Raw genomic sequence first — 26,801 nt, 5'->3', positions numbered from 1 at the left:
GCCTAGAAGTAAAATAAAGTTTAATTAAGCTACAGTCTCTATATGTAGTTAGACAAATGAGTAGGTTTGTGTTTTGGGTTTTTTTTGAAAGATTGGGTGTATCACAAAGTCACTTCTTTACTGCATCATTTTAAGTACACACGGTCTCTTACGGTCACCTCCTGCTATTCCTCCACCTTCTTAAAGGGCATCTTCCATCATCACTCTAGGCAGAGTGTGTGTGTGTATGCACACAGAGTATCCATGATCACTGCTAGAGTAAATCAGCGTTGCTCAACTGTGTGCTTTTGGCCAGCAGATGAATTTTATTTGTCAAGAGACGAGCCTATGCCCCCGTGGGGTTTCAGTCTGCTGCTTCCCCAAAGTGCCGTGCAGCTGCAGAGTGCAGCACTTGGACAGTGCGTGATCTGAGGTGGGCAGTGTTTTGGAAACTGCTGCCTCTGACAAGTCTAAGGGTTGGGGTTTGCTCTGAATGATTTCACGAGGCCTGGATCCCACAGAGTGCCCCGTTAATCTCATCAGCCAGGGGAGAGTTTGAAGCCCATCTCGGAGGTGTGTGATTGTTCTGGGATGGCGAAGACTGCCAGCTCTGCTTCATGGAGGAAGGCATCGGGGGGTTCAGAGGGAAGTGCGGAGTTACAAAGTGGCTCCAATTTCTGGTGGAGAGTGAGAGCTCATAAAGCAGAGTTCCCCGGGAGATCTGATCTCCACAATAGTGGCCATGGAAAGCGTCCTGGTTAGGAGCCCCCAGCAAGCGCTCTGAGCCTCGGCAGTTGGGCCAGAGCTTCCCCTGGCCAGGGAAATCTCAGAAATTAGAGTGGCAGAGCTCAACAGTGATGAACTCTCACTTCTTAAGAGCCCAGTAGGGTGGCTTTTTTAGGGGATGTGTGGACTTTGAGTTATGAGAGATGCCTGCACTGAAGGCTCTTGACCTAAAGCTGTGTAAGCTTTAGGAAAGTTCTGGGAAAGTTTGGCGGTGATGCCAGTTCCTTGTTCAGCTTCTCTCTCTAGTTTGGATCTGATGGTTGTGAAGTAATACCACATTATCAGATTTTCACATAGTCATAGAATGGGTTTTTTAGAACAAGACAGAATGAAAAAGTCTCTGTGGGTATTATTTGGAACCTGTAGACAAATTGCTTTACTTGCTTTTTGCAGCTAAGTTATGAATTATCTGGAAAGATTTTAATTTGAGCAGGTTTGTCCAAACCAAAAAATCTCAAGGGAGCGCTGCAGAACTGTAGTGGATAGCAGATTTTCTAGAGGATGAATTCACATTGTCTGGTGTGGGGACCTGATTTATAAAGCATTAAAGCCACTCTGTTAGGGAACAGGAATGTTATATCCAACTGTCAGATACTCTGCATCCACTATTTGAGCTATACAAGCTTGTTACATGCAAAGATTCTTTTAAGGAATATCTGAAGAGTATCACGTTTCATGTCCAGGCCTTCAGCAAGCACAGAAAGCAGTGAAATTAACTCAGAAGGGTTATTTGATGGGAATTATTCCCTTGCTTTCTAGAGATTTGATTTGTGTAATCTCATGCCTGTTGCTGACCCAGAGACTGAGGATGGTGGGGACCCTGCAGTGTGGGAAGGGCTCTCCCAGTTACAGCCACAGAGAGGAAAACGAGCAAGTTTTCCCAAATGAACTGAGCTGACTTACATCAGCTGAGGAGGTTTCATGTCTTTCATAGTTGTTTGCTGCTTTTAATATTAAAAATCTAAATGCATCAAGATGCATGAGTCCCTGCAAGGTTGTGATGCTAATTGAAAGCACATGTTTAGAAAAACATGACTGAAATTTCCAAAAATTCTGAACTATGATGGAAAATGTTGGTATTGGGCCCGTGCCTCCTTGTTTTGTCCCTGGATGATATGTTGTACATGGAATTATACAGACTTGTGGTAAAACTGGGCTGAAAGTCTTTCTTCATCAGAGCATGTCAAGGATCAACGTATACCTCCTGTTTTATCCTGCCTCCATCTTCATTATTCTGGTGTTAGGTCTCGGGATGGTCCATTAGGTCTCCACAGCAAGATTTAAAGCTCAGCCTTGGGAGGAGCCCACTTGTTTGTTAACCTTGTTCCAGGTTTTGTTTAGTGGAACAATAAAACACAGGAGAGTAGTTCAGCTGTGGGACTGGCCCCAGCCAAAGCTACGTCTCCGGAGCTGCTCTCACACAGGCAGTGAATTCTCCAAGTGCTGCTTTATTAGCGTATTTCCTCTTTTGCCACAGATCAAGATCAGCCTTTTAATTTTTTTCTGGAATCTCTGTGTGAAAATTAAATTCCTCGGTGGGATTTTTCCATGGCCTTTCTTCCCTGAAGCACCCAAGCCCAAAAAGTTCAGGAATGACAATTCCACCCCCTCCACCACTTTGCCACTCTCCCCTAATCGTACTCAGCTTTCAATTATTTATACTGCCGGAAAATTGCATGGAGTTCACACCCCCAGCCCTGAAACACAATTCTGCTTTTGTGCAGGGAATACAATCCTTCACTTTCATTAAGTGTGTGGAGACCAAGATGAGAAGTGCCTGTTGTGTTTGCATCCCTTGGCTCGTGATGAGAGGAGCTGCTTGTTTTCGCAAATGTCCTAAATAGCCCTGTAAGGGTTATGGGGAGTTTATTTACATTATTGCGTTTAAGTGCAAATAGAAAATTGCCCAGCCATAATGGAAAGGTTATGCAGGGCTCTGTCAGGGTTCTTTTCTCTGTCACCTCACCCCTCTCAGCTTTCTGCTCCTACAGGCTCAGATGTGGGAAGGCTGTGTCTGGAAAGAGCCATAGCTCTTGGTCCTGTTACACCAGGGCTTGCTTACAGGACAAACAAAAGCATCAACTGGTGTCTCTTCCACTGTGGACTGTGCATAGTCCTGCCTGCCATAGGAAAGGCTCCTGGTCAGGCTCACCCCAGACTGATTTATGAGCTTTGTGTGCTATTTGCTTCTTTCCCGTAGATAACTGACCTTTTCTGCAGAAGCAGTGTACAGAGCATGAAGTTGGGAGTTTGTTTTTCACTTTATTCCCTTCCTGCTTGCCTAGAGTCATGGCATGCTTCTCCTTTTGTGTAGCTAGAGCATTTTCATGTCTCGTGCAAACACAAGTATTCCCACTGCAGAACTGTCTTTCGCAATTTCCCCTTTCCCTCCTTCAGGGGAAGCATTGATGAGTGTCTTCAGTGGAGTGGTCAGGGCAGCAAAACCCACAGAGGAGCCACGCTGCTGAGCAGATGGGTGGTGAAGTCATGCAGAAAGCAAGAATACTGATGCTCTGGGGGAAGCACGGCTTCATGCACACTCATTCATGGGTGCCCTGTTAGAACAACACTTAGCCAAGCTGGGGGCTTTGCTCTCCACTTTTTGCTTTTCATTTAAAAGGAGAGATCTGTTCTATAGGATATAAAGGGAGGACTTGAACTCTTACAGCATGTCAGATCCTTTGGCACTGCCCTGGCTGTAGCAGGGCTGATTCCACTGATTCCACATCTTTTACTGAGCATTTACCTGTACAAGTGCCTGTAACTGTAGTTTTCTGAAGCTGTCCCATTTAACTGTTGGGTTAGCGTTTGCTCGTCCCTGCCTGTGACTAGGAGAAGCATGGCAGGGTTGATGGTTCCTTGGTACGTGTGTGAGAGGAGGGTGTCCTGGTTCCCAGGTCCAAACCCTGAGAGCTTCATTCTGGCTAGGAGCCACAGGGACATACCAGCGGGTCCTGCAGCTGCAGCAGGGCTGGTGTGAGCTGCAGCTGTTCCTCGTGGTGCAAGCAGGTCCTTGGATGTGGGACTCATTCAGGTACACCCTGTAAGGGTGCAAAGCCAGCAGAGCAGGGAGATGCAGTCCTGTGAGGAGGTTCGTGCTTTGGAGCAGAGCGAGTTGCTGACAAATTCTTGATTGGCAGAAGCTGTGAACAAACTCACAAAGGACTAAGCAGAGACACAGAAAAGCATCCTTGTGTGTTTAAGGTAATTTCAGTAAATCTGTAGTACAAGCAAGGTTCTCTGTTGAAGTGGTTCATGAGGCATCAGTGTCAATGCAGAGATGTCTGTGATTCACCAGATGCAGTAAGGGCAGATCCTGATCGATTTAGTGGGTTTTTTTCAAATTTAAGATTGGAGCTGTGTGCCTGGGTCTCAATGTATTGGGTTTTTTAAGGGTGTGTTAAGAAAACCAGTGGGACTTGCTGAGCTGCTACCTTCACCCAGGTGTTTTGAGAGGTGAAGGACAAACCACAAAAATATTGTGTGAGAGAGAGAGGAAAATGCCAGATGGGAAGGAATTAGAAGGCAAACCAGAAATGGACTAAGTAAAATGATAATAGAAAAAAATATCTTTTGAAGGAATAAGTTGAGTTTAATGATCAAAGATTTGTCTTACAGGGAGTGTATCTTACCCACCTGGAGCAAAAACTATTTCACAGACTTTTTATCTGGTTAATCTCTGGCTTTTGGCAGCCCAGTGTGTTGGACATTTCGGCTTCTCTGTGGTCTGGGGAGCTTTGAAATCCAAGCCCAAGCTTGTCCTGGTCACTACAGTGGTGTGCTGCTGCTGCTTGAGCAAAACTGGCATGTGTGTCTTCCTCATGAAGAAAATAGGTGGCGGGATGGCACACGGCAAACACCTGCATCCTTGTAACAAGTCCAGGTTGTCCTGTAGTTTTTAGAGCATTGGTGGCTGTTAGTGCAGCTTTGCAAAAACCTCTGTAGCCATCTGCGATGCTCATTGTCTTATTGTGCGAGGGTTAGGGGCTGCTGGTCTCTGACACATCTCACTTGCGTGTAAGGGTAGGATTTAGCATTTGATGTTTCAGGAGGTGGCAGAGATTTGTTTGCCATTGGGGTCTGGGAATAAGGCAGATGGAGCAGTAAAGTGTGGTGTGCTCCACGAAGGTGGTCTCTGGATATCCTTATGCAAAGGGAGAGATTTCCAGAAAGTGTTTCCAGGGTGGAGAGAAGCCTTGCAGACTTTCAGGGTCATTCTCAGTGTGGGACAGCCCTGGATTACACAGCTGAGCAGGCGTGTGCTGTGGGCTGCAGGAGCACTAGGGCTGTAGGTTACTGCCTGTTGCTGTTAAGCAACCTCACGTCGAATCCTGTTCCACTCTTAGGTCAAAATATATTTCATCGCCTTAGTGTGGGGATTTTTTTTGTGTAATTAGAAGCTGCGAGTCTGTGGTGTGGAACAAGGAATGGGGAACTGCTGGTGTGGCAGGAGGGTTATCTGGAAATATCCACCCATAAAATGGGGGCTATAATCAGCCCTCCTGGAGAAAGTTTATTCATTAATGTCTGTAAAATGCTTTGAAGTCTTCGGCTGGGAGTTATTTTAACAGAGCCAAATGTTAGTTGTATTACAGTAACTAAGCCAGACCTTAATGACCACGTTCCCTCTCCTCCCCCCGAGCCCCCAGCCATTTCTAACAGGATTTGGTGAAGAAGTGAAACATCAGCAGAGTGACCAAAGAGAAGTGAACTGCTCAGCAGAAATATAAATAGTGATTTTCTTTCCTGGGATTATGTCCTGGTCCCATGGATTTTTTTTCTGCCAGGAGTGGAATTTGTAGAAGGGATGAGGAGTTTATTTCCAGGTTTGTACCATGTTATCCCATTTGATAAATGGTTTAGGATCCCCTTGTGTTAATACTCAGTGGTGCCCTTTGGGTGATTAAAGTGACCCCAGTTTGTCTCAGAGGGAAGTCACCACAGTGAGACTGGCATGCTAGGATGGGAGGGAGCTGTGACTGTTGATGGGGTGCATGGCAAGCAAGGGCAAGACTTTGCTGGGGTGAAACAAGGAGGTGCCCTAGAGCAGGATGCAGGGGAGAGGTGGTTTAATGGGGTGCTCAGCTCTGGCTGCCTCTAAGTGCCCCTTGCTCCATGCCTATTCATTTCCTACAGCATTGCCTGTCCCCTGTTGATTACAGAATACAATTACCTTTTGATTTGCTTGATTTCTGGTGTCAGGAGATGAGGCTTGGTGATGGTGTTGGTGGCAGCAAGGGTCATTTTCTTCCATATGAAGGAAACAGGGTGGGTTCAGTCCATGCTGTGTCCCCAGAGTACCCGTGGATGGGATTGCAGCATGGAGGCAAACAGGGTGTGCCAGAAGTTGTGATGCAAGGACACATCCTAAAGCATGAGCTGCTGTTACAAAATTGTTCTTTGGTCGTGCACCCTTTAGCTCTGGGTGCAACTGATAACAGCTCATTAGCATGGCCTGATGGGTCGTATGTTCAGACAGGGTTGATAATCTTCCCGGCCAGCTCTTGACACCCTGGCTCATGCATCCATTCCCTGGCCTCACCTGGGGTTAGGCTGGAATGGCTTCTGCCTCGGGGACTGCATTTGCTAGGCACTGCCTGGAGATTTGAGTAGCCCACACATGCGTTGGTGTTGGGGAGGCTGCTCTGTGTTGAGATGATGGGTCTCGAGTGAGAAGGGAGGTGTCTCCAGCCCAGAGGCAGATCACACTATCTTACATGCTCCCTGTAGCAAGGATGCTGGAAAGGTGGCTTGGCAAAACAGAGAGGAACCAGCATCTTCCCCAGAAATCCAGTGTTTCTAGTGACCTGTCTTTGAAAGTGCACTCTGATTGTGGAGCTCGCAGCCGAGACTGACCCAGCCCTCGCCTTTAATCTCATCTTTCCTCTTCGAGTCCAGTCCCTGGAAAGATGCAGCTCTCCAAGAAGACATTCCAGGGGGCTTTAATCACTGCACTCGCTACAGCCCTGCTGCGCTTGTGGTCTAAGCACCTGCTGTTTCATTTAATTAGCAACAAATGGGAGGCGTGGGTTGGGGGGAAGAGAGAGCAGCACCCTGGTGAAGTATTTGCTGCGATGTGATGTATTTTATTTTGGGTTCGGAATGGAGGCCATGAGGAACATTTTCCAGAGGACTCCATAAACCACCTCCGTTCACAGGGTGATTATTTGAGGAAGGAGGGGGGTGTGGATTTAAATCAGTGCCGCTAATTTCTGCAAACAACCACATTATTTTTAATTCATACTCCAGACTCCCTCCACCCATGGCTTGATGTTAGGAGCAGTGAATTTTCCACGTCATAACAAAGTCTCTCTATAAAAGAGAGCTCTTTAAATATATATTTAAAAACTGATTTCAGATACGTCAGTCTCTCAAGTAAGTCTTCAGAATGGAAAACTAACTCTTTCCTTCCCTCATGGTGACCTGTTAATTTATTTGTATTTCAGTAGTACATACTAGCTGTGAGCAGAGGTAGGTCTGTCTGGTGTTAGGGACGGAAAGCGCATGAAAAGCCTCAAGCCCTGATGAATACAAGTTGAAAGAAGTAATCCCTTTGTTCACTATGATTAGTTAAGCTTGAGAGCTCTATTGAGATAAAAGCATTACATTTCTAGTAGTATTTTACCAATGCGGGGAAGGGAGATGGGGACAACTGGGGTGAGACTTCAGGATCAAGCCACTTGTGCTGGACTCTCTGTGCCCCAGCCCTTGGGAGACCAGCAGCCAGAGTTTTGTGCAGGGAAGGTTACAGTCACAGCTTCTATGTGCTCCAGCCCACCAGACCTGGGGCTGTTTTTCTCCATGGGGATGGCAAGTTTAGCAGTGATCTCTCGCACTTCTACGTCTGGTGCAAACTGTAATTCATAGTCTAATATGGCCACACATAAGGTGTGTTGGCCTTCTGTCTTATTTTCTTAGAATGGTTAAAGGGCTGCAAGGAAGAACAGTGTGTTTGTTGGGTTTTTTTGCCCTGCCCTGACTAAAGCAGAAGAGCTGGGTTTTAGCAATTTTTGGCTTTGGATTCCCTCTTCTGCAAGAGCTTTCATCTCCCATGGATTTTGAGAGGATAAATTAATTAGTGGCTATCAGGTACCCAGATGCAGTGGTGACTGGCATCATGTTGAAATCTCAGACAGATCATTATGTTCTCATGTGGAGTTTTAAATTCAGTTGTGGGTATTGGGTTCTTGTCCAAGGACAGTAAAAGTTCATGGAACATCTTTATTTTATGAGACTGTCATAAGCTTGAATAGCAGAAATATGGACATTCCTGCCATATGTCTATCCTACAGGTCTTCAGTAGTAGAATAGAATATTTCAGCTGGAAGGGACCTACAGTGATCATCTAGTCCAACAGCCTGACCACTTCAAGGCTGACCAAAAGTTAAAGTATGTTATCAAGGGCTTTGTCCAAATGCCTCTTAAACACTGATAGGCTTTGGGCATTGACCACCTCTCTAGGAATCCTGTTCCAGTGTTTGACCACTCTCTCAGTAAAGTATATAAGTTTTGTAGTTATTCATTGTGTACACAATGCTTGCATGCTCACTGCTGTCCATGGCACCATAATAGCTTTTGGAGATTTACCAGTTGGGAAGACAAATGTAAGACAGGTTTCCATGGGAAGGGAATTTGATTGTACCTGAAGATCCAGTGGCATCATGGAAAAAATAATCACATTTGCTTGAAGTGCCAAAGCATGGAAAAGTGGTCCTTCTGCAACCTATAAATCATTGATTTCACAGAAATTGTCTCTTCCACTTGCTTTTCTGAGTAGTTTCATTGTTTTTTTCATGAGCATGCAGAGCACACAGGGCACCTGCACATCCTGGACCTGGCAGACTCCTGTGAATTAGCATTATGCTGAGAATCAACCTCTTAAACCCTCAGCAGTTTTTCCTCCTTTCTCTATATTCCTATCTGATGTTAGAAATAAGTTCTTTCTGCATGGATCAAATCTGGAAGCAGTACCTCAAGGGACACATTCAGACTCAGGATATAAAGTTTGGAGTTCTTTTCCCACCTTTGACATCTGAGAGATGCTTTTAAGTAGATGAGATACTATTACAGTGTCAGCCCATCTGTCATTGGAAACATTGATGTTTGAATCATATTCTTCTGCTCAGTTTTAACAGAAAGGCAAGTGAAACTGTCTGGTGGTTTGCCTTGTTGCATGCCTCAATACAGTTAAGAAAGGAAATGTGGGGTTTTTTTAAGCCTCTGTTGTATTTGCACTGTTTAATGCTGTTCAGTCCCACATCCAGGCAGAAGGATTGTCTGCCTAGGCTGCTCTTGCTGCCTGTAATGGAGAACAGCCCCTTTGCTTGCCCCTTCAACTGCCGGTGCTCGCTTTCGAAATATGAGCATCTTCCTCCAGCTTCAAATCCTTCTCCATGTTGATACTAATCTGTAAGGTTCAAAGCAGGGGCAAGATTTCAAAGCCTCTTTAACCATGTTAGATCTGCAGTGTGACTCTCAGGCTGTGTTGAAAGTCTGTGGGTTGAATCACATCTAATCACATCTCTGCACCTGTTAGAGCAGGGAAAATTTCTTCAGAGTTTTGTTTCTGTTTTTCTTAAGCTGCTCTCGGGTTTTCCTCCTTTCCTGGCCAGTGTGACGTTCTCCTGCATGTGATCTCATGGAGAGACATGCACCAGCCCCAGATGAAGGGCTAGGAACAATTGTCTGCACCTGGCTGAGCAAAATAGGTTATTTGTGTGTATGCGTGTGTGTCTGGTAGTGTAATTTATTTGTTCAGTTACTTGAGCCAAGGTTCCCCCCTAAAGGAAGCCCTAATTAAGCGAGATAACTTTACATCTGGGCTGCTGGCAAAGAGCAGCTCACTGTGCTTGCATGCGTGCTGGCTGCAGGTGTGTAGTTGCTGCCCTCCCATGCCCTTTTCTGTCCCTGTTTGATAATGAAGGGAGGTTAGCAGTAGCTGTGCTTCAATGAGGCTAGTGTCTTGCTTTCAGATGGAAAATGGGCCATTCTGTGCTCTGAAATAGTCTGTCTTACCCTCAGCAGGGCACATACATGGAACCTAATTTTTGAAGTTGCTTTTGTGTCCTGGTAGAAAGCAATTGATGTGTCATTCCTCCTTCCACCTCCTCCCCACTTCACTTTTTTTTTTTTTTTTTTTAATTGAAGTTTTAGGGCTAGGTTCTATGGATGGCTGAAGCAGAAATTCCCTATAGAAGCTGTACCCTGATCCCTTACAGCCATAATGCTGAGGCACTAAAGGCTAATCAAATAAATAACCCTATGGAGCACATGAGGATCACACAGGCTGACAAAACCAGCAGCCAGGTCTAGATAATACAGTGTCATCGGACAGCTTGGCTGCTGCTCATCAGGGAATTACAGTACCTGGATGTGGCCTGAATCTCTTTGATGCAAATTACCATGTTCCTGGATGCTTTCTGTGACAAAGAATCATCAAGTAATTTCAGGGGGGTCTGTGAAATGTTAATTCCCTGCCTGAGGCAGAGGCTAGGGCAGAAGGGAGCTGTGTGGTACCTGCAGCTTGTTGGTTAGACTTGGACTTTGCATCACATCTGTGAGACTGTTTCCACAGTCTGGGCATCCTTCTGATGTTTCTTTATTGTGGCTTTGTGTGATGGGGAGGAGGACAGAACAGGCGAGTGGAAACCCACAGGGAGGATGAGAAATAGCCCTGGATGCCTTCACAGCGCCCAGCAGGGTCAGTGCAAGATGACTGTCATGCTTGTTTGGCCTGCCTTTCTGCCCCATCCAGCTTCTAAAGCGGGTCACAAGACATGGAAAGGCATAGAAATCTTCATTCTCACTGATCTTGCCCTAGATGGACATCAGCCTGGCCACCAAAGCAGCTCACAGGTCACATTTTTCCCCTCAGAAAGCCTTTCAGAAGTGTTTGGGAAGGAGCCTGCTGGATGGGATGAGTTGTTTCTGCCTATTCCCTGCAGTTTGCTCTTTGCAGGACCCTTTCATTGCATTGCCCAAGCACACCTGCATCATATATGTAACCAGTGTGTATCCTTTACCTGGCCACAGTGGATTGCATCTGTGGCCAGACAGGCTGGAGTGTTTTCATTTTACGACAGAGTATGTGCCCAGTTATGTACAAATGGTCCCTATTGATGTACCTCTCCTTGTGTGAGGAAGATCTCATGGAAGAGCATCTGCCAGAGGAGAGCAGACAGGTGGACGTGTAGCCAGCTGCCTACGGAGCAAGGGGTGCTGGTGTGCCACCCAGGTGGCACATCCTTGGATTAAAGCTCAGGAAGCCCCTACCCTGTTGGAGATGGAAGAGGCATCTCCTGCATGGGCACAACAGCTCTGGCTTTCAGGGCAGCACCGTGCTGCCTGTGGCAGGTAGCAATGTACCAGGTGCCTCCTGTGCCTGGTCCTGCTGACCATGGTCCCACTGCCAGGTCTTGCAGATGCTACCAGGCAAGGATACAAGCTGGAGACTTTCTGGTAGGATGGAGCTGGAAGGAGTGCCTCTTCTCCCGGATGCAGGCGTCTGCCTCCGTGTGCTGTTTGTCTCTCACAACTTGTAGCAGTTTTATCATCTGCAAGTTTGGAAAAGTCACAGCCCTGACAGTGTTTCTTGACATTGTGCCTGCACCACTTAAAAGCTACCAAGATTTAAAAAAAAAAACAACACACACACCCCCACCCCTCCCACCCCCCCAAAAGAAAAAAACACAACCATTGTCAAAGACCTCCATCGATGCTTTTAATATGCTGCCAAATATTATATGTGATTAGTTGGTATAATACACAGAATACCATCTGGTCCATGAGCAGTGCGTCCAGGGATGGGTGATTATTATCTGAATGAAAAATCCTGGAGTAACACACAAGCATGCAGAGTGTAACACGGAGGCCCCGTAAACACTCGGTGTGCTCACCCTGCTCCAAGCAGCACACATGCAGCCGCCATGGCCATTGTCCAAACCAATCTACTTTCCCAGGGTTTGCTTTCATTCTCAATTAAATTAACAAAGTTCTTCAGGCAGACTTGTACTTACAAAAATAAGATTTCAGTCCCAGCCTCCCTTCTTAGGGGTCTGACTTGGATTTCTCATGGAGGATATGTTGTCTCTCCTTCCAGTGCGGTCTGGTCCGTCTGCAGGGTCCTTTGGGATGGCTGTGTGGGTCCCCTGGGATCCTTCTGGGCATGGCTCGAAGGACTCGGATGTTACCCAAATCTCCCCTCTTAAAGAGAGAACAGTGTCCATGCTGCGTGTCAGGGTAGCGATTGAAAGGAGCTGGCGTGGGCTTGACTGTCCCTCTAAGGTGCCTGTGTTGTGTGGTTGTGCTTAGCAATGGGAGGTTTCTTTAAAACAGCTTTTCTGATACCTGTAGACTTTGTCTCCCCTGCCCAGAGAGAAATCAATCCACAAGATGCCATGGCAGTAGGCACTGGTAAGGACAGATTATTGCAAGCCTAGATTTGTTCTTATCTTCTAGCATGTCAATCCTTCCCTTCCTTCATTGCAAGCCCAAGCGAGCAACCCTGGTTTGGAGTCTGTCCTTCCTGTACACTGAACACCTTTGCTGTCCCTGCGTGCCTGATGAGCATCCTGGGCACCCGGGGCTGGGCAGGGCCGAGCTGAAGGGCCCATGCTGGGGCTGGAGGCGTAAAGGCTGGCAGCTGGCTCTGGACTGTTGGAAACCGCCTGCCCTGATGGCTGCTTGCTTACTTCCCTCGAGGTCCGGAGCAAGGTATCTGTTACATGTGCAGCTCTATCTACCCGCTTAGGAGGTGAGATTTGTTGTCTGTACTCCTTTCTAAATCCCCCTAAAGACAAAAGACACATGCGCTTGGAACCAGATACGCAGGCAAAACATCTTGGGGCTTGGAGGTAGAGAAGGAGGGAGAAAAGAAGACAAAGGAGTCTCCTCCCAGTGTGGAGTTAAAACCTGTGGCTATGTTGTGCTTGGCTCTGTTTCTTCATTGTACTGAGCTGGGCGGTCGTTCTCCCCCGTCTCCCCAGAGCTACAAGCAGTGTCCTATGGAGATGAGTAGATACCATTTCAGATGGAGTTTCTGAAGTAAAATGTGCCATTGTGTTCAGAGCTATTGTTTCTGTTTTCAATATTGAAGTTACTTGTGGTTTCCAGGGGACAATATATCAAGCAGAGCTAACAGGCTGTAGAGAAGATGTAGATTATGAAAACAGAGGGATTAAGTTTCATACACTTGGAGCTGAAGTCTCCTCTCTCATAGTAGTGTAAGCAGGGGAATAGTCTTGGAGGCTCTCAAAACTGTACCAGTTTAACAACGGGTATGTTTGTAGCAGGTTTAGTTAAAACCATGGTCACCGCTGTGTGAGCAGCAGCAGTCTATTTAAGGATGGGTTCTGTGGATGCAGGGTCAATGACCATCTGATGTATAAATCTGGTTTCAGAGCGGTTCTGCACCAGGCTTTGCACAGTTCAAACAAAATCAATTTGTGAAGATTGTGTCTGTCTGGCTGGTTAGTGCCTGCATAAAACACTAATGAAATCAGCAGTTACATCTTTGAGAGAGGAGTAAGGAAGGAAAGAAGACAGATATCATTCTCCTGCCCTTGACACCCTTATTGCTTTGGGGGACCAGCTGGACCCAGGAGGAGTCATGCTGGCACACAAGGTGACCCTTAAATGAAGGACCAGCCTCCCCTGCAAGATGTCATCCTAAATCTGTGATGTTGTGAAGCAGGTCTTCGGTTTTGTTCCCTGGATAATCTGGCAGCACTGGACAAAGCAGAGCAGGGCAAAACCAAACCAGCCTACAAATTGCGCTGACCTTAATATCTGGTGTGTGTTTTTGCTAACAGCAAGTATGTAATTAGTAGCAGGACTTTGCTAATGGCTTTGTGCTGCCGGCACCTCGCTTGCAGCTGCAATGCAGTGTTTGCCACTGCTGCCAGGGGTTTCCTAAGGACCAGAGGGTCTGAAGCTTTGCAGCCTCCCACCAACCCATCCTGCCTTTGCGCTGGGCTGAGCTGATCCTGCCTGCACAACGGGTCTCTCCTGGGCAGGATATAGGTACTTGTGGTTTTTGCATTGTGAGGCCCTTGGAGTGACTCAGTAAGGTTAATGCACCGATAAATCCAAAAAGCTCGGTGGGGCTATGCTGTATTTCAATCGTTGGCATAAAAGGGTTGAAATTTAAAGAAGAGTGGGAGGTAAATATTTTTTTAAATTCCCAGGTGATGTAGGAAATGGTGATTAATGGAAGTGACCTTGGTGCTTTGCTCCCTTTCAGTGAAGCTCTTAGAGTTGTCATTGTATTTAAAAATGGGACCTTTGCTCTGTCAGTGCTGTCAGATGTAGTTCTGTTGCTGCCTGGAGGCCAGTGTTATGGGAGAGCTTGGTCCTGCTTCCTTTAATGTCCAAGGGCAGTTGTCACTATTACTGCAGTGTCTGTCACTGGAGCACGTTGGTCTCTTGCTGCTTATGTGCAGCCTGAAGAAACACTGTAAGGCCTGTGATTTTTGTAAGAATAAAAAGTTGCAGGATATAAGGAAAGATGCTCTTATGTTGAGGTCAGTTTTTCTCCCCAGCCAGGATTTTCACCGTGGCCTGCAGCGAGCCTTTTGGGACATGCCCAGGTTGTGCAGCCTGAGCACCAGGGCTGGCTCTGCAACACAAAAGAGGCAAAAGGCTTGCATGCCATCGCAAAATTATGAGCCTTCATTGGAATCTAATTGACCTCATGGGCCATGGCATCAGCATGGCTGTGATATCTCTGCACAACCCTGCTGTGCCACGCAACTACAGCATTCATCTCTCTGCGCCTCTCTAAAACAGGCATTGTGGTATGGCCTTCTCAGGGATGCTCTCAGGACAAATCCACTGTAGACAGTGGAATAACAAGGGTCATATAATCACCATGCATAGATGGAAAAGTATGAAGTAGCCTTTGTCCAAGCATCTTCCAGTGTGGTTAAGTCAGTGGGGAAACAAAATGCTTCTGGTGGGAGAAATCAATAGCTGCTCTGTGAAGGGACAGCGTGGGCTTTCTGAGAAGCTCTTCAGAGATGCACCAAGTGCCTCTGTCATCCCAAACGAGCACCTCTGAATGTTTTGCCAGTCTGTTAGCCACAAATGCTGGGCTCATTCTGCAGAGCCTTAGAGAAAGCTGCATTTCGGTATGAAAAATACCAAATGTCTCGGCTGGGAAACAGCATTCCCTCTTGTGATGGATCATGTTGGGGAAAGACCCCAGTCTCTGCTCCCCCCCTTCTCCTTCCATGGCTGTTTTAGTTGGATACTGAGAGGTTTGTAAGATTTCCAAGATTTCTGGTAGAAATTTTCAGACCTGAGAAAGGCATTTTCCCTTTGGGGATTACACCATGCTGTAAATGTCTGTTCTCTTTATTTTATATGCGTTTTCCTGCTTTTGTTTGACTTTCTCACGGATTGCACTATATTTAATTCAGAACATATCCTATAATGCTGTAATTGTCAGGCATGTCAGCCAGTTATCCGGATGGTTTTTGCCTTTTTTTTTTTCCTTTTTTTTTTCCCCCCAAATAAAAGGAAAGCCAGTTGCTGCTGCTTCTCAGGGATTGAATTAATGCACTTCTCTTGTATACTCTGGCGTCATATAACACCACGAGAGAGCCATTGTCACTGGCTGCCTGATATAATTATTCCTGCTGCATTGTGGAACCCGTTACTGCTTTAGGAAGAGATGGAGTTTCACCTCCTTCTGCTGCATAAGATGTCAGTTATACGTGTGAGCGGCTAACAGATGTGCTGTGCTCAGTCTGTTTTATGCCCTCACCCAAAGATCTCCAAGTCCTTTGCACTTTTGCTAATTGATATTATGCTCAGGAACAGCTCTGTTATGGCTAATTTTGAAGGGGTGGGAGATAGACAGACCTCCTGCTGTCTTGTGTCTGAGAGCAAACTGGTTTTTGTTCTTATGAGAGGGTGAAGCAGAGGAGGAATAAAAAGAAGGTCAGTGCGATGACCCACATCTAGGGAAAATTCTCCAACAGCTATATCTTGCAGAGGGATCTGCCGCAAGGGCAGTGATTTTGTTCCCCATCATGCATGTCCTTCTGTCATTGATCTCAGCAGGTATGGTCCTGGGGTGGAGTAAATAAGATCCTTCCACTTATGATATGGATGCTCCACTGATTAACCTTAGCAGAAAACCTGTCCTGAAATCAAACCATTGAAGACTGGCATGTAGAAGGTGAATCTGTGGAGATGGGCTCTCATGTTCTCCACTCTCTTGCTTGTTTTCACCTGCTGACATTTAAATGCTGATATATTACCTGATAGCATGCTATCCATTTTCTGGTGGCTAACCATCTTCCTTAAGTGAAAGACCCCCTTGGATGCTCTGGTTAACCAGGATTTGGAATATGCTACAGATGAAGAAGCACATGGATGGGAGAATAAGCATATCTGCAAACCACAGATAATACTTCTTCCATTTGATTCTGTCCTGATGATTTTAGATGAGTACAGTTCCTTTGAATTCAGTCTCTGATTCCTGCTCTGCATAATAAGGCTCAGTGTTTGATGGTTCTTGATTAAATCTCATGCCACCTCTCTGAGACCTCTGTCTTGCATTTTGCAGATGCAAAAGCAGACAGGACCAGAAAGGTTTATCCATGGGAAAACTCCAACAGATGACAGAATTCAGCCCAGTTCCACCCCTTCCCTTTCTTGCATATTACACTGTTTATAACTCAAAATATAGCTGATGATGCTGTAACCATCAGTCATGTCATCAAGCAGCGCAGCTGGTTTTCAACTTCAAAATGAAAGGAAATTGCTGCTGCTCCTCAGAGTTTTAATTAATGGACCTTCCTCTATTCTGGTATCTTATACCTGCCCCCTCCCCCTTCTCATCTAAGCTTTTGTTATCTACATCAGGGATTTTCAACCCTTTCTGATTTGTAGATGCCCCGAACCCCTATTGCTGAGGGGTTCCATCATCACTAGTTTCAGATCCCTTGTAGCACCTTTGCTTTTGTTCCAGCTTCTTTGGCAGCCCTCTCTTAGAAATGTGCACACTACCTCATACGCATACAGATGCCTCTAGTCCTCTGCTCTAGCTCTCAGTTGGCTGCAGCCCCTCTTTCCTCCTTGGCACTCTGTGCTCAGATCAGCCTTGTGAGAAGGGATCTCCAAGAGCTGGGATCACCATGTGCCTGATGCCTGACTGTCGTCATGTAATTTACCTGTCAAGTCCACCAGTGGCTAAATTAAAATGATTGTTGGCTTGCCTTATTTTCAAGGAAAAACGCATTTTCTAATGAGCACTTGGAAAATATGCCTCTTGGCATTAGTTGTAAGAAGAGTTACAGCCTTGGGACCGCTTGAGTGGCCTAGGGTAAGGTGGCAAACTTGCTGGGGTTTCTGAGGGCACCTTGCCAGAAATCTGCTGCTCTCAGTCTCTTGGTCATGGTTTGATTTTCATCCACTATTCCTCTGGGACACAAGGAAATTAGACACTGTGGAAAGGGAGTGAGGCCTCATCTCTCTCTGCAGAAGGCTGGAGTCCTGTGTCCCTTTGCAGTAGTGGATGTTGTTTCACTTGCCAAAGTAAAGGGTCTGGATGAAAGTAATCCTCAGGGTCTTTGTGTGTTAAAATAAATCTCCCATGATTGCAGTGCTGACCTCCTGCAGGGCTTTGATTTTATCTGTGCACACTGCAAAGCTACATCCATTTGAAGAGGAACCATCAAGATTTGCATGCTGATAAGAGATTATGTGGGTGTCCTAATTTGATCATTTTATAAAGCGTGTAGAACTTCACTCTTCTAACTGGAGGAGAGTTAAAACTGCTGTAAGGAAGGAACGGGAGGAACCAACAACTCCCCAGGAAGCTCCAGCTAGAGTCTGTGGTGTAAGGCACAGGTGGAGGTCAGGTAATTGTCTCAGTGGATTAATTTCTAGGAGTTAGATTTGGTCCCAAACTTGCACAACCTCAAGACCAAATCAGGAACAAAGCTCCCACTGGCAAATGCCACAGGATCAGGCCACTGAACAGTATATATATTTATGTCTCCTGCATTGGTTGGCTTACAGCAGAGTAAAAGCCTCTTTTGCAAAAGAAAAGTCACTCCTTAGTCTCAGGTGCTCTAAGTCCTTATATCTAAAACACAAAGAAATATTGTTCTATGAAAATCTAACCAAGATAAATAAAATGTAGTAAGTAAATAATTATCAGGAAGATGCTTGGCTTCTCATCCTCAGAGATACTACTTGTAGTATCTCAAAGGGTGCTTGTTTCTTCCTCTGTTAAGATTTTTAATCAGGTGGTACCATCGCAAGGCAGACAGGGACTGCAGCTTATTTTCACAGCAGAACTCATGTGAAGTGACCGCAGATGCCATTAGCTGGCAATGGCTGAACCCAAATGGTCCTTGTGTACAGGAGCATCTCTTTCTTCATGGCATATTCATGTTCTTAGGTAAAGGTGTCCTGAAGCAGAAGAGATGAGAAGGAAGATGCCTAGGGAAGTGGTTGAGTTGCCATCCCTGAAGGTAGTTAAAAGGTATGTGGATGTGGTCCTTAGGGACATGCTTTAGTGGTGGACCTGGCAGTGTTGGCATAACGGTTGGACTCTCTTAAAGGTCCTTTTCAACCTAAATAATTCTATGACTCTATGAAGTAGCAGGTTAGCTGTAAGTGAGGATGCTGGCTACACCTTTTATTTCCCATTTACATGCATGAGGCAGCTTTCAGAGCTCCCTACATTTACATCAAAAGTGTGGAGACTCTGTTATTTGCCTTTCAGTTTCTGGACCTTGAACAATGAATTGGGTCATGTTTGCGAAGTTATGCCTCACACCATAAAAGCTAAAGTAGTTTTTGGTTGGTTGGTTTTTACAGTGAATGCTAATTCTCAAACAATTGATCATTTCCAGAAACTGGAACTTCAGTAAAAAGGCCAGTTATGAGGGTTGATACCACTGAAATCTTCCTGTTCCATTTTTGCAAGTCAAATGATTTCACGGTTATGTGCAAGTAGTACGGAGTGGAGTGTGCCAGTGCTCTGAGCATCCTCTCATTTTAATGAGCAGTAACTCGCACAAGTAATTCCTTTGATTTTTTTAATGTGATTAAGTGCATGGTCATTTGCTGGCTGCTATAAGAAAGTCATAATCTGGACCACAAGGTTTATAACAATTCTTCTAAATGAGTTTAGCACAGAAGCAAGAAGGAAGCTGCTTGGACCAGAAGGCAGGACTCTGTGCAGGACTTACGTGGGAAAGCTGTTGGCAAGCCCAGAGCAATTTGGAGAGACAAAGCCTGGGGAGGTGATTTTGGGAGCGAGTTATTTGTGGGTCTGCGTCTGTTGTGCCAGAAGCAGGAGTGGGATGTGTTTGTTCAGCCTGACTCCAGACATGCTGCCTTAATGGGTGGGAAGCTCACTTCCCGGTTTCCATATACCCACCCTGTTTCTAATCGGATCCCCCACCCTGTGACACACTGACATGGTAACGGATTTCTTTCTGCTCATTACACTGGTCATAAAATTGGAGGCTCCCCCCGTGGTGGGATTCACATATTAACACCTGTAAGCAGATGAAGTGAGTATGAGCCAAAATGCATTGCCCACTTGTGTTTTCTTGCCTGCCAAAGCCAGCTACAGCCCTAACTGTCCATCCTTTGGGAGTTGCCATCTAGACTTCCCTTCTTTCCCTTCATGCTGGGATGGTTTTACTCTAGGTGATGGGATGACTTTCTCATTCAGCATATCTTGTTCCTAAGTTAAATGTCATGTATCAAAGATGTGAGCAACAACTTGTAGAGACTGCCTGTGTCTGAGCAGAGAAACCTGGGGCATCAAGTGAAGAATGTTTTTCATCAGTCATATGGATATTTGCAATAATAACAGTAATAATTTCCTTTAGTGGAAAAACATTTATCATAGACTAAGGAGTTTTTAACTTTCAGATGCTCTGCAGACATCTAATTAAGTGAACTGTAAATCTGTTTATTAGTCTTTGGCTGTTAATCATCCATATGGGGAAAGTGCTTTGACTACCAGGAGGAGTTTCTGTGGTTCAGCTCTTAGCTCCCTCCACTTCTTGCTGCTCCATTTATCTCCATGGGTAGTGTCTCCACTTACTAAAGCCAGACTGAGTGGGGCTTTAGACATTGGCTCAGGATACCCCATCATCTCTGGGAAGATTTGGGATGTTTCATTCAGGCCCATTGCTGTTTGCTTTCCCCTGCGTCCATCTGTTCCTTGTCTTCTGCTTTGCATCCTTCTCTGTGGTGGGGAGGATACAGAATCCTGCTTTTCTAGGGTTTAAGATCTAACTTTCACTGGCTTTGAATGGCAGAACTGGGTGCAGGGAAGTGCTGAGGAAGGCGCTTTGCATCTGCTGCTCTTTGTTTGGCTTTAATATCCTGAAGGGTTTCCTGTGCTGCAGAACTGAAGGGCCATCATTACCTTCCAGTCTGTGTTGCAGGTTTTCCGTGCCGTTAGTACTCATCCGTACAGACATTGTCACACTGGGAGTGCTTTTTTAGGCATTAATGAGAACAACCAAGCATAGAGGCAGGGGCGTAATTGTTGAGCATCATTTATGTCCTTGCTCAGATCCTTTTTTAGGTCTGTTGGGTTTCCCATGTCATGTGTGAGATTCAGCCAGTAGTTTCCTCCTGAACCTGCTGCACAGCTGCCCAGCACCAACCTGTCTCTCCTGCTGGGGCAGCACAAACACCAGATCCAACTCACTGATCCAGGGGCTGAGCCACTAGCCAGTGGAAGTGTTATCTGGGGTCAGGGGCTTAGGGAGGGACTGTCACACTCATCCATGGATGCTCAACCTTGTATGGCCTTTTAGAGGAGCAACAACTTCACTCTTTCTCTCAGTTTGGCACAAACATGTGCATGTTGCCCCTTGGTATATTGTTTCATATATCAAAGAAGATGAGAAGTCTTCTGTGCTTCCCAAGGCCTTTGCATTAGGACAGGCTGTGTCCCCATGAATTGTGTTGGTGGCCTCCCAAGCACTTCTGCCTCTCCTCAGCTCCCTGCTATCCAGACCCTCGCAGCAGAGGCAAGAGCCAGGGCAGAAAGTGTAGTCTAGGAAATTTTAGCCAAACTCTTCCAGCTGCAGTTTATTGTATCTGTTTTTCTGATATCCACCCTTTAGATAAATAGCACTAAGTTATACACATTGTGACTCTCTTGATGTGGTTAAAAAGGCTCGTATTAGCCAGGCTAATCTAACTCCAAGAATAACCATGGGAATTTGACTGTATCGGTTCCAGCTTGAATCGGTCACCATGTAGTAAAGTAAGAATTGCCTTCCTGGCTAAAAGTGTAGCAATAGTGAAACTTCAAGTCAATTGGTGGGGATTCCCTCCCCCTCTTTTTTTTTTTTTTTTTTTCCCTTTGAACAAAACTCCTGCCCATGCCTGACCTCAGACACCCGGAGCTCTACCTACAAGAAAACAAAATTTCCCATTTTCAATAAAAACCATGTCTCTGTAGGCAGAAAAGTGAGTTAGCTAACAATCCGCACAGCTATGTTCTATTTATTTACCATGCTGACTCCCTGATGGGGAAACATGTGGGATCTTTTAACTTTTTCTCCTGCACAGATGTTCCTTCTACTCACAAGTTTCCTCTTGATCTTTGGTTTGCTGTACCATATGGTGAAAATGCTGGAGATGTTGTGTGCGATGGAAGAGGAGAAGGATTCTGTGTGCTTAAAACAGAAACAGTTAAAAAAAAATCTGACTGCTTTTTTTCCCGTGTTAGCAAAAAAATATTTTTTAAAGGAAATCTGTTGAGCTAGCAAAACCACTGTTAACTCACATACCCTCACTGTTGGGCATATAGCATTGATGAGACTAAATGCTAATTGACCAGCTCCCCCTGCCCCTGCAGCTTTTGCTGCCACTTTAGGTATTTGTATTGAGCTGTAGATTCAGTTCAGGTGAGGAGATAGGGGTCCTGCAAGGTCAAGTAACAGGACCACTTGCTTTCCTTCCTTACCTTCCTCAGAGGCAACAGGGCCTGTGGACTGTGGGTTGAATAACATCTCTCCTGGTCTGTTGGAAACAAGTCATTGGGCTGAAAGTAGCTTCAGTGTTCCCCCAGCCCAAGGGAGCTGGGGCTTCTATGTAGGATCTACAGGGACATAGAGCATTGCACTGTACGTCTGAAATGTGGAAGAAAATGAAATAGAATATGAAGATTTGGGTATTCATCTTTGTAGCACCGCAGGCTGAATGACAGTGAAAGGGTGCAGAGAGTGAATGGGAGAGGTGAGAGGCTTTGGCAGTATGAAGGCTGGGGATGGTCTTGGCCAGGTCTGTGAAGGTACCACTGGAGCAGGTACTTCTGTTCTTTCTGGCTGAGTTTGTGCATGACCTTTCAGCTCACGTTCAGCCTCAGTGGCACTGGTCCATCCAGGCTCATCACCCAAAGAGAAATTAAAAGAATCGTTTAGGAACATCAGATCAGCATATTTCTTTCCTAGGCTTGCTTCCATAGAAGGTCACTGGTGGTCAGCAGTCTCCTCCACCATGCAAGCTAGCCATAGCCATCAGTACTCCTTTGAGTTCCTTGGCTGGTTGTGACTTTTCAGTACAACATAATCCTGAGCCTGGTTGGCCCATAGGGGTGTGTTAGAAACAGGTGATTGTGGTGGACAGGGTTTAGGAGCTGGTGGGACAAGATCTTAGTTGATGTGGGTGAAACTGGCTCAGGTGGTCCATAACCATGTGCTGAAGGGTGCTTGTCATGGGCTGAGAGCACACCCACCTTGAGCTCTGCTTTCTGGCGATTTGTGGTGGTGGTGTTCTCTGGGATGCTCTGCTCTCCCAGTCCCCCTCCCTGCTGCCCTTTCTCTGCTGTCATCTCCATGTAGGGACTGCAGTGGAAGATGTTCCCCAAAACCCCATCTCTTTCTCCCTGGGAAAGCAGGAGTGCTCTTACTGGACCACAGTAGTGAGCAGTGCCTTGCCAGCAAGAAGGAAGAGTGGGTGTTTTGTTGGATACACTTTAATCCACTTGCTTGAACAGCATTTTTAGCCAGGCGGGTGGTCTGTCACACGGACAGGTAAAAACTCTCTCCACCAATGCAGGCAGGCAGTGGATTAGAGACAAGGCATGAGTTTGTAACGAAGAACGAGAGCCTAATTTTAGAACAGCAGTACAGCCAGGCTCAGATGTCTGCCTGGGCTCTGTCCCAGCTCCTCTGTGCTGCCAGAAACTTGCCCTCCCTTTCTTGGAGTGAACTGTATCATACCTTTTTATGTACAGACTCCTCTGCAACAAGGCAGAGTAATTCCTGCAGTTGCTTTGCTTTGCTAATCCTCTTTTAAACCACACACAGACCAAGAGATCCCCTGGTTCCTATGTGGCCAGCCCATGATTTCCCCCTAAGATGTTTATTCTGTTTCTTTTGCAGATGCAGCTTCTGGACAAGTTCCCTATTGAAGGAGGCCAGAAAGACCCCAAGCAAAGAATCATCCCTTTTCTGCCAGGTAATGCTGTGGGGAAAGTCCTAAATATAAAATGGGTGAGAGCAATTGTGGACTGCAGTTTCCACTCTTACAAATGCTTTTTCCTTGGGAGCTCGTACGTGCAGCCTTGTGATACCAGACCTCCACTTCCTCTTAAAATAACTAGCATGGCGTTTAGAGCTCCCAGGAGGTCTTGCATCAGCTGTTCAGGTTCAGGTTGGCTCGTGCCCTGCCACGCAAAGGGATTCGATTGCTTCTGGGGGGCTGTGCCCATGGGGTGCAACCAGACAGCCTGAACTTGGACCACCAGTTGGGAGGCTATTTGGAGACCAGAGACACCATCGTCTTCCTTTCTGGATGCCATGGCACTGGAGACATTGTTACTGTACAATAAAGTATTAATAATTAGAGTTGCCACTGGGATATAAATGGAACTGAAGGAAGGTTAAATGCAAATAGGGATTTCTGCAATGCTGGCCAAAAAGATAAGTAAATATCTCTTTGGCCTAAGTCGCTGTCCTTCTGACAGCTTTCAGGGAGGGCCTGGACATGATGAATATCCTCTCCTCAGGATAACAGCACATACTTCCACACGGCTTCTTCCAGCAGCGACTGCAGGGATGGCATGGGGAAGATGAGCCAGACCTCAGCATGCTCTTGGAAATGCGTGCTCAGGCCAGCTCTCTATTGTCTGACTGCACGATTCTGGCTGTTGGTTTAAAGTTTGGCTCAATGCACTGCCTGCCAGAATAAACAGAGTATTTTCAGAATGTTAAAAGGTCCGTTCTGTCTTTAAATATAAAAAGGAGATCCCAGCTCTTCCCCAAAGGTCTGTAAAGAGATGCTGGGATGGGAGGTCTTAGTCCTCTCCAGGAGCTTGCTGTGGTCCCTGACACTGTTTGCAGGCAGAGCAGCTGCTCCAGATGTGTGGAGAGCACAGCTCCAGAGCTAGCAGGGAAGCAGGGACTTGAAAACCAGCAGCACAAATACGTGATGCAAGCAGCAGAGCTGCAGCACAGCAGCCTGGCAGCCTCCACAGATCTTCTGGAAGGCAGCCCCAGGATTGGGGTTTGCTTTCTGCAGTGCTCTGTGCTGTAGCCAGACCCTCTGCAGCCAGGGGGAGGTGGTGTTGCCCTCCATTTCCAACCTGGAATGAGGAGAGGAGCTCAAGCATGGGCGCCCTTTTCAGCTGTGCCACCAACAAACTCATAAACAAGTCACATTGTGAAACCTCTGTACGATGAGGATGGATACTGCTGGCCTGCATTTCTTGCTGGAAAGCCTTTTGAGATCTTTGCAAAGCACTGTACAGGAGCATAAATGGCTTTAGGTGAGGTGCTGTAGGAAAATATCTATCTGCAGGTAATAACAGTTGTTCCTCCTGTATTGACCATCAATGGCCCATTTCTTTTATGTTGTCCTAGAAAAATGTTGGCTGAATGCAGGTGACTGATTCTCGGGCTGTGTGCAGTTCCTAGTGATGGATGTCCTGATATGTGGGTGGGTGATATTTGCAAAGGATGAGATATATTGTATATACCCATTACAACACTTCCTACCCTTCCTACCTTCCAAGAACTTGAGGGAGATGGTACTGCTGTGTGTCTTTGAGGGGAAGAGTTATATATGGAAAACATTTGGGTTGACTTAGTGTCCCGAAGAGAGAAGCTGCCAGAATAGAATAGACCTCAGCTGTATTTAATTTAAAATTTCTGTGATATACGTTCTACTTTTGATATCAAATCTCTGCCTCTTTCTTGCTGAACTGCTGCAAAGCCCTTGTTGCTTTACCCAGGAACAAGGTGACTCAGCTAAATGTCAAACACTGTCAAACTCTGTTAAATAAACTCGGTGCCATAATTAGAATACGCATGGCATTTCTGCAGCTGGAGCCGGGGATTACTGAAACGAATACCTAGCTATAAACTGTCTTAATTAAAAAACAGCAGGGCAGATGTTTGTACTTAAATCCTGGTTTTATGAATATGTTATGATATTGCTTGCTTATTATGGACCTGATTCAGCCAAGCTGGCGTGACTCTGTGTGCTGGGTTCTGAGTGCCTGGGGTTTGCCTGTCCCACTTGCAGGCTTGGGCAACCTTCCCCCATCAGGTCTGGCTTAGGGAGTCAACGTATGCCAGCCTGTGGCTCTCATGTGTCAGCAATGCTGTGGGACTCTCCTGAAATAAAGGCATGATCTGAGCCTGGGAATTGAGGAGCCGCCTTTGCAGGTCATTTTGCCGTGTCAGAGGGTGTGTACAGGCCTGACTGGCCCGTCACCCATAGCGTGGTGGAGCCACAGCAGCAGCCCATGCAGCGCTGCTCAGTAGGCAGAAGTGAGGGGTGGTGGTACCTGTATCTCCTGCTGCAGCGAAGGGCTGGAAAGGAAGAACTGAGGGATGGCTGCAGCACGTTGGGCCAAAGGGCCACCCAGCCCTGGCAGTGGCCAGTTGTGAGTCCTGAAGGAGAGTGCAAACTCCGCCTTTCTACACCCTGACTGTTTAGCAGTCACAGCAGGGGTTGGGGAATCCAGGATGTTGAGTCTTTTTCTGGTGTGGTGAAGGAGAAGAGAAGATACCTAAACCAAGAGATGAATGGCCTTTGGGACACCCTCCTGGTCTGTCTATGATCATCTGGATGGCAGAGAGGGCATGCAGAGGGTGTCACTGGGTGAAAGCAAACTCCCACATCTCCTTCCCACGGGGAAAGGGCTAATGTGTGCTCAGCTGTCACCCCAATAGGGTCAGGAGCACTGGTCAGCCCTGTATCTGGAACAAGAGGCTGGACAGTCCAGGTCCTGTTGCTTGGGCACAGTCATGCTATGTCTCAGCTTACCCCACACAAAGCAGGGATGGTGGTGCATGATCCTGATTTATGAGGAAAGCAAAAGATGCCTCGCTGCCCTTTTCAGCTCCCAGCTGTACATCTCTCTCCCTCCCACTGTCTGCACAGATTGCAAATTCCCTGGGTACTAGAAAGTGTTTTGCTGCAGTTTTCATCCCCATCTGGGTGCAGATGGCTATGGCTTTGCTGGCCTGCTGTGTGTTGGCTGTGATTTTTGCTTTACGCACAGATGATAGCCCCTTTGCACTCACCGCTGCTGGTTTGGGGTGATTGTGTAGCTGCACAGTACTGAGCAAGGTGCCTCCCTGTTGGGGCAATCAAGCTTCAGTATTTGACTGTGCTGGAAGCCTTTTACCTGTAAAAAAAAAAAAAAAAGGAAAGTGTGATAGAGTTCAGACCCTTTCTCTCCAAGGAGAGACCATACTGGGTTCAACAGCAGGAAAGTGCAGTTTTTCTTTCCTCTAGACACCTTCATCTTATTTTTATCAATTTCTTCATATATATTTTACCCCCACTTCCCTCTTACACAAGTGAGGACTCTACAGCTTTCAGTGCCATGAAGAGGAGCAAGGAAATAATAAGCAGTGTCAGGTAGTCCTGTAAAAGGTATTCTGTGGATAATTTTGTAGTTTTGTTTTACTTTTTAAGAGTCACTCTCCTGCCTTCAGTTTTTCTGTGAGGTTTTGGTTTGTTTTTTTTTTACTATGCCAAGAGGACAAAACTGATCTTTTTCCTCCCCTTTCCCTATTTTATCT

The 26,801-nt window shown here is 46.2% G+C and overlaps 1 protein-coding gene across 3 annotated transcripts in view; it reads left to right on the top strand.

Annotated features, from left to right (window-relative positions):
- SH3PXD2A (SH3 and PX domains 2A) overlaps nt 1–26,801 on the top strand; it is a 248,485-nt gene that overhangs the window by 35,090 nt on the left and 186,594 nt on the right. For all 3 annotated transcript variants that reach the window (XM_026851595.1, XM_026851596.1, XM_026851597.1), the window contains exon 3: nt 23,148–23,223. In XM_026851595.1, coding sequence (XP_026707396.1) covers nt 23,148–23,223 — 76 coding nt within the window. The remainder of the gene's footprint in view (nt 1–23,147; nt 23,224–26,801) is intronic.

Source organism: Athene cunicularia, assembly GCF_003259725.1.
Source record: "Athene cunicularia isolate RWA chromosome 6 unlocalized genomic scaffold, athCun1 chr6_part1, whole genome shotgun sequence".
NCBI classification, from domain to species: Eukaryota; Metazoa; Chordata; class Aves; order Strigiformes; family Strigidae; genus Athene; species Athene cunicularia.
Note: the sequence above shows the minus strand (reverse complement) of the source record. Positions and strands in the feature narration are given on the sequence as shown.